This window comes from Salvelinus fontinalis, chromosome 1 (assembly GCF_029448725.1).
Source record: "Salvelinus fontinalis isolate EN_2023a chromosome 1, ASM2944872v1, whole genome shotgun sequence".
Taxonomy (NCBI): Eukaryota; Metazoa; Chordata; class Actinopteri; order Salmoniformes; family Salmonidae; genus Salvelinus; species Salvelinus fontinalis.
In genome coordinates, this window is record NC_074665.1 from 28693449 (window position 1) to 28701767 (window position 8319).

Consider the following 8319-nt stretch of genomic DNA (forward strand, 5'->3'; position numbering starts at 1 on the left):
TCCTGTTACAGCATGTATTTGTGACATATGTTTTCGTTCTGTCCTACTTAAGCTTTTAAATGCACTTTGACCTAAACTATGGCTGCATGGCAATGCCCACCAATGTCAGTCATTTCATATTCAGGATGACCACTGATGCTGTTCATCTAAGCCATTACTTTCCAAGAAACCCATGGCAACCCTCTACTCAAACGATAAATGCAACATAAAAATAATCTAGGCTCTTATACAATATGTTCAGAAACAGGCAAAATATGCTAGTGAATGTTTTATTATAAATAAAGAATTTATCAACTTTGAACCATGTTTGTTGCTTTCTTTGTGTTATAATGAAATAGTCTAGAAATGTTGTGTGGGGTGAGATATTTTCTAACGAAGATTCCAAAATTAGTCACGCTGTCATTAAAATCACACTTACTACTAACCTGATGACTAAGTTTTGCTTGTCTATAAGGATGTTATGGTTACTCACTTTAAGTAACACATGCTTGTTCTCTTAAAGGAGAGCATTTCCAATGTAATCATACTAAAACTGTGACACCCTCACTTTTAAGAAGTTAAGATTTCCATAGTTGTAAGTACCTTTGTGACCCACTGTGTCTCCTCCTGCAGCCTGGAAGGCATCAGTGCAGCCCCTCCGAGTGCAGAAGATGGAGTCCTGGAGGCTGTCCTGTTGTCCATGGGCCGGACCATGAACCAGGAGGAAGTCCGGCAGCTGATGCAGCGCACCGTCCAGCAGGTGTCTGGCACTCTGAGTTTGGACCTGGACCGGGCTGAGCACCTGCTGGTCCACTGCAAGTGGAACGTGGACGTGCTGATCCAGCGCTACACAGACGACCCAGACTCCCTGGTTTTGGCTGCCGGGCTAAAGGGCCTGAACCCCCAGCCGCCCCCTAGCCCCGTGGCCAGCTGCCCCGTGTGCCTCATCTCCCAAACAGGGGAGGCAGAGCCTGCCCCCACCCTCTGCTGCATGCACTACTGCTGCCGGGTCAGTCACCTTACAGATATTTCTACCCCTTTTCAAACTTTTATATTTAAAAAAAATCTTGCACGGATACTTTAATTCTAAAGTCTCTAAGCTGTTGGGGAGTGAGGGTTCTAAGCTGACATGGAATTGTTTTAAGATGGTTATACTATAGATCATTTAGCTATTTGATTCTGAATTTAAGTACCCCTTCAGGAATAAAATATTGATTTGATAAAATATTGAATTTGTTAGTTACTACTATAGCCCAGAGAAACGCATTGAATAACATATTCATAAATAGTAAAAAAGACAGTCAAAAACCAAATCATAAGGAACAAGATTTAAGTGTTTGTCTTATCTAGGAGATCTAAGAAAGCTCAGGAAATATTTATTTTTACACATTTAACTCCTTTTTTGGTTAGGCACAAAACTACCTTCAAACTTCCATTAAAATTATTATAAATTTTTAAACAGTACTGGTTACCTTCAGACGAGTCCTGTGACCCTTTCTGTAGTGGGTCACATTAGTTTGTAGCCAGCTGTTTGGACACTACAAACAGAAATTTGCATGTCAACGGTAGCGACTTCAGACGAGTCCTCTGACACTTGTGGGGGTTGGTGACCACCATTGTATACGTGAAAGTCACCCCCTTTCCATAGTGGTCATAATAGTTTGTATGTCAAACTGTTGGGACGCTACAGATGTTACTTGAGAATCAACTCTAGGGGGTTAAGGATGAATGACGCTGTACATGCTGAGTAGTAACATGAATCTCCTAATTCATGTGTGCAGTTTGTCAAAGGACTCATTTGATGATTATTTACGCTGCCTTCGGAAAGTATTCAGACCCCTTGACTTTTTCCACATTTTTGTTACGTTATAGCCTTATTGTATAATTGATTAAATTGTTTTTTTGTCCTCATCAATCTACACACAATACCCCATAATGACAAAGCAAAAATAGGTTTTTACAACAACAACAAATAAAAAATTTACGTAAGTATTCAGACCTTTTACTCAGTACTTTGAAGCACCTTTGGCAGCGATTACAGCCTCGAGTGTTCTTGGTTAGGATGCTACAAGCTTGGCACCTATATTTGGGGAGTTTCTCCCATTCCGCTCAAGCTCTGTCAGGTTGGATGGGGAACGTTGCTGCACAGCTCTTTTCAGGTCTCTCCAGAGATATTTGATTGCGTTCAAGTCCGGGCTCTGGCTGGGCCATTCAAGGACATTCAGAGACTTGTCCCGAAGCCAGCTCTAGAAAGAGTCTTGCTGGATCCAAACTACCATTTAAGAATGATGGGGACCTTCATTGCTGCAGAAATGTTTTACCCTTCCCCAGATCTGTGCCTCGACACAATCCTGTCTCGGAGCTCTACGAACAATTCCTTCGACCACATGGCTTGGTTTTTGCTCTGACATGCAATGTCAACTGTGGGACCTTATATTGACAGGTGTGTGCCTTTCCAAATCATGACCAATCATTTGAATTTACCACAGGTGTACTCAAGTTGTAGAAACATCCCAAGGATGATCAAAGGAAACAGGATGCACCTAAGCTCAATTTTGATTATCATAGCAAAGGGTCTGAATACTTATGTAAAGAAGGTATTTTTGTTTTTAATAAATTAGCAACATGGGATGTGTGTAGATCGCTTAGGAAATTGTTTTATTGAATACCTAATAGAAGGCTGTAACTTAGCAAAATGTGTAAAAAGTCGAGGTCTGAATACTTTCCGAAGGCCCTGTATTTTTCCTTCCTACAGTCTTGCTGGCAGGAGTACCTCACGGCCAGGATTGAGCAGAACCTGGTGATGAACTGCAACTGTCCAATCACAGACTGCCGTGCGCAACCTACTTCTCAGTTCTTCTTCAACATCCTGACCGACAAAGACACCATCGCCAAGGTCTGCCCCCCACACAACTCAATGAGAGAGAAACACTTATTTTAACCCAAAATGTTATATCACATTAGTCTAGTTGTCATATGAAGTGCTGGCTCAGTTTAGCATGGCCATTTCTGTCCAGTTTTACAATGTTTGTTTGCGTCTCGTGAGTTTAAAACAGCAGTACCTATCCTTTCGCTGAGCCCCTCCGCTCCTGTCCTCCGTTTCCCCTCCAGTATGAGAACGCGCTCCTCCGGGGCTACGTGGAGTGCTGCTCCAACCTGACCTGGTGCACCAACCCCCTGGGCTGTGACCAGATCTTGTGCAAGGAGAACATCGGCAGCATGGGAACCTGCTCAAAGTGCTGCTGGTCCTCCTGCTTTAGCTGCAACTTCCCAGAGGTTAGCACTGAGCTGTCATACAGTACACAGCTTCATGTCTTCATTCTCATTTGTGTTATAGGGCTTTAGTAAACATTTTTGGGTTTATTTGTAATATTTTTTTACTTCAATGGTATTGAATCAGAAATCTATATTTGTATGGTTAGCGATCAAACTTGGTGTAGGGTAAATCTATCTATACATATTTTTCCAGACACTCAAGCAAGCAACAGAGTACAGCTTAACCTCCACCATCTCCCACAGGCTCACTACCCAGCCAGCTGCAGTCACATGTCCCAGTGGATGGACGATGGTGGCTACTACGAGGGCATGACCATGGAAGCCCAAAGTAAGCACCTTGCCAAACTCATCTCCAAACGCTGCCCCAGCTGCCAGGCCCAGATAGAGAAGAATGAAGGCTGCCTTCAGTAAGTATAAAGCTACTGGACACATTTTAATCCTCAGCCCTGTTATGTCGATTTAAAAAAAAAAAAAAAAAAAAAAAACATTTCTCCCCGCCAAGGTTTACCAGAAGTATGTTGTAGGGATTTAAAGGCATCACTGTTACTACCACTCCATGTTTTTTTTCCAGTATGACCTGTGCCAAATGTAACCATGGATTTTGCTGGAGGTGTCTCAAGCCATGGAAACCAACCCACAAAGACTACTACAACTGCTCAGCTATGGTGAGTCCATATGACTTGATTCAATTAAGTTTGCGCTTCATAAGATTTAATATAAATGCAAAGGGTTTCCATGAATTGTAGAGTATTTTCCCCTTTGGTATGTGATATGATCATCCATGTCCAATCTAAACCTACATACTTCAATACAAAACTCTGTAATAAACAAAAGCTCTGTTGATTTCCAATGCAGTGATATATTTTTTTTCTGTCTGCAGGTGAGTAAAGCAGCAAGGCAGGAAAAGAAGTTCCAAGACTACAATGAGAGATGCACTTTCCACAACCAGGCCAAGGACTTCGCCATCAATCTGGAGAGCAAAGTCTCCTCCATCAATGAAGCCCTGCAAATGAAGTCATTGACGTTTGTTATTGATGCCTGCAAAGTACTCGCTCAAGCTCGCAAGGTAAGAGGAAGTAAACGAATAGGAAAATAACCAACTAATCTGTAGCGACATTGAAGCAATACAGTGTCTCTTGTGTTAAAGAGCATTTTGGGAAAAATCAATCAGCATGTGATTTCACACACAAGCCTGGGTGAAAGTAAGGTGGTCCGGTACTGCGTCCTGGGAAAATAAATAGTGGGGATAAGTCGTACCGGTAAAACGTGAGCCTATCACAATTCATACAAACATGCCCAAAAAACTACAGGCTATTACACCATTATTTAACCTTACTGCAGGTCAACCGCATGACAAGTTAGCGAATTGACTGGAATCCAGAATCATTAAAAGGCATAGGTGGCGTGTCCATAAGGCTAAGGGAAGATGAGCTTTCCCTAATGTAAATTGAATTGCATATTCCAATCTAGAAAGAAATCAATAAAATCATTCTAAATAGGCTTCTACACCAGAAAGCATGATTTGGCCATAGAGAATAATTAGCTTCTAAAAAAATATGTAAAAGCTGTCGATGTTTTATATTGCATAGCCTACAGTCGAAAGGACCCGCAATGTGGGCAGCACATGCTGCAAATGCCAAATATATGATTGCGTTTTTATTGATTGGTTTGTCAGTGTCTGCAGAGTACGCTATCCCATAATTTCTGTAGTATAAAAAAAAAATATATATATATATCTATATATGAAAAATAGAAAAAGTGTGCACACACTTGGGTGTCCCGTACCGGTAAGAAATTAATTCTACTTTCACCCCAGCATACAAGGTTCACAACGAACCTTTTTAGTATTAAAAAAAATTGCCATATGACTAATATGGATCTCTTGCCTGACTGCCATGTAGGTGCTGGCCTACTCGTGTGTGTACAGCTACTACAACCAGGACACCGAGAAGATGGATGTGATGGAGCAGCAAATGGAAGCCCTGGAGCTTCACACCAATGCCCTACAGATTCTGCTGGGTAAGACCTTCATGAATTCTAGGAAAATCATAGTACGATTTTTTTCAAGGCAGATTGCTATTGAGGATGTTTCAAGCATCATGGATAGGTTATCGTCGGTGTGTGTCCCCCCCCCCCCCCCCAGAGGAGACCCTGTTGCAGTGCACTGATCTAGCGTCCTGCGTACGTCTCCTGAAGCCTGAGCACCTCAACACTGGCTTGGAACTCATCCGCCGCATTCAGGAGCGTCTGGTGGCCATTCTTCAACACTCGACCCAGGTAGGGACTTGCGCGCACACACACTCTGAAGAGCAGAACACAAAGTGTGGTGGTAATACTTACTGGATGCATTGTGGTCCAATCAACAGCAAATCATTAGGGTTTCCTCCTGTCTGGTCTCTCCAAACACAGGACTTTCGAGTGGGCTACAACTCCAAAACGGGACAGGAACAGGAATCTGCTCAAGCTTCAAATCTCTCTAAGACCACAGATGCCAACAAAGCGTGAGTAGATAACATTTTGAGAAGTGGATCTCCACATTACCACCTGGATCTAGTAGCATGTTTTTCCTGATTTTCTGTGCTCACGATGAGGCTGGTGTTCTCTCTGCAGGGCTGGGGCCTCTGAGTCTGGTGACTCTGACAACAACAACAACAATGAGGAGGAAGGTGGAGATGAGGCAGAGGAGGATGATGAGTATGACGATGAGGAAGTCCTCGAATGGCATGAAGATGACGAAGATGACATAGACGAGGATGACTTCTTCTCTGATGACGACGAGTCTGAAAACCTTGAGAGGGATTTCAGTCCTTTTGACTAAATATCTGAAAATATAAAAAAAGGAAGGAAATGTCAATCTGTGCAGGGACTGCAAACAACATATAACTATATTAGAAACAGTACTTAATAAACAAACAAATATCCATTAGAGAGCTTTGGTAACAGGAAAGCCATGGTCTTGTTTAAAGTGAGGCTTGCTGTGAGCCTTCACATTTCCGGTCAGCCTGTTTGTGCTGATCTTTCACAATTTTTGTCCCATGCCACAACTGCAATTGTTGGATAGGGCGTACACTTACTTTTTCCTCTTATTGTTTATCAAATAGGTTTGAAATCCTAGAGCCTTTCATTATTTTTCACATGACTGTTTTGAAACCGATGGGGTTCCATGATCATCACGCATAATGAAAGATCCCTGTAAGAAGATATAATTGGGAGGTGTGACCGTATACTTTGGAACAAATCCCATACTTTTGTTTAATACAGATGCTGCATTTTGATTTATCCAATAAAGGGATTTATAATCCAGTGCTAGGATGGCTCTTAGTTTTAAGTTCATGGTTTTTATATCGGTTGTATACTGACATGTTGAGTTGGCATGTCGTTCATTACCAAATGGTTTGCCTTGGTTTATTTTTTAATAAATGGATATATGCCTTCAAAATGATAAACTCAATTGATTTCCATAGTGAAAGTTAATACTGTTCAATTATATTTGGTTTGTTTAGTAGCCTACTAAAGACATCAGTTAATACATAATGTTTGAAGAGTGAAACATTTTCATGCATCTGGGTTGAAGGGTTGCAGGTGGAGAAGATTTTGGGGGGGGGGGGTGAAAGATATTTGCTGTGCCTGGCAACAAGCCACAGCCCATCAGACTGACAAATCAGAAACATGTCGCCATCCTCTTAACCTCACTGCATATAACGGATTGAAAGTATCATAGCTCATGCATTATTTGCTAAGCGAAACCCTACATGCTATTTTTTCTTGCTGGAAAATAGCATTTGAAATTTGTACATGTCAATGTTCATCTGTTTAATGGGTTGAGAGGTATCTGATATCTCAACATACACTTTGCTCATTGAAGTTGAGATCCTTATTCATACTGAGCATCTTCCAAAATGTTATCTTTCTGATCTCATTGTTGAAGTTGTGCATCTTCAGCTGACTAAATAAATGCTTTTTCTGCTACTGTACTAGAGTGATTTCATAACTATTACCTGATTTTAAATTAGAAGGATCCAGTGAGACAACCCACCTGTTTTTTTTTCTTTTTCTCTCTTTTATGCAAGTTAATGAACTAAGTAGATCAGTGCGCAACCATGGGCAAAACATGAGATTGGCTTAGATAGTTGACATGTAAGCTATATTTCGTCTGCAATATTTATTGAAAACATACATGTGCACAATGACCACTTCTCTCAAATACATCGTTGCAGTTGTTGGTCAGCTAGCTAATGAATTTTAGCCATATTAGCATTAATATGAAATTCGTCATAACACACAAGACATCGTATCAATAAGATGACCTGCCCTTCAGGACACTTACAGCACACCATGTCACAGGAAGGCAAAAAAGATCAATGACATCAACCACCTGTGCCACGGGCCTGTTCATCCCGCTATCATCCAGAGGGCGAGGTAAGTACAGCTGCATCAAAGCTGGGCCAGAGGGACTGCAAAACTGCTATCTCAAGGCCATCTGACTGTTAAATAGCCATCACTAGCCGGCTTCCACCCGGTTACTCAACACTGCACCCTAGAGGCTGCTTGGAATCACTGGCCACTTTAATAATGGAAAGCTAGTCATTTTAATGTTTACAAACTGCTTTATTCTTTTCATATGTAAAAACGATATGTTCTAATGTATTTTAGTCAATGCTCAAAACTCTGACGTTGCTTGATCTAATATGTATTCATTCCTTTATTTTACTTTTAGATTTTTGTGAATTGTTAGATACAACTGCACTGTTGGAGCTAGGAACACAATCATTTCGATAGACCTGCAATAACATCTGCTAAATATGTGTATTTTATTTTATGAAACAAGCTGAATGGAGCTATTTACCATTCCCCACATGGCAGTTTCTTGTCATTCTTGCTAGCAATGTGGCCATCCAGAATCACAACAGGCTAACTTCTTCCCCATGGAAGCACGAGCCACCGAGATCTTGTAGCCTATATTTGCATGTTTCCGTTGGGGAACGCCTACTCTGTGAAGTGCGCGTGTGCAATAATTCAATTCGCCTTGCACTCCTAAACAACGATCTCAAAGGGTAAAGTCTA

At 41.4% G+C, this 8319-nt stretch overlaps 1 protein-coding gene across 3 annotated transcripts in view; it reads left to right on the plus strand.

Moving 5' to 3' along the window:
* The window catches only part of LOC129852348 (cullin-9-like), a 31230-nt gene extending 24001 nt beyond the window's left edge, over positions 1 to 7229 (plus strand). For all 3 annotated transcript variants that reach the window (XM_055918266.1, XM_055918267.1, XM_055918269.1), the window contains 10 exons: positions 613 to 988; positions 2735 to 2875; positions 3091 to 3255; positions 3499 to 3662; positions 3827 to 3920; positions 4136 to 4321; positions 5157 to 5274; positions 5399 to 5532; positions 5665 to 5756; positions 5866 to 7229. In XM_055918266.1, coding sequence (XP_055774241.1) covers positions 613 to 988; positions 2735 to 2875; positions 3091 to 3255; positions 3499 to 3662; positions 3827 to 3920; positions 4136 to 4321; positions 5157 to 5274; positions 5399 to 5532; positions 5665 to 5756; positions 5866 to 6073 — 1678 coding nt within the window. In that variant the 3' untranslated portion in view covers positions 6074 to 7229. The remainder of the gene's footprint in view (positions 1 to 612; positions 989 to 2734; positions 2876 to 3090; positions 3256 to 3498; positions 3663 to 3826; positions 3921 to 4135; positions 4322 to 5156; positions 5275 to 5398; positions 5533 to 5664; positions 5757 to 5865) is intronic.
* The last annotated feature ends 1090 nt before the right edge of the window (positions 7230 to 8319 follow it).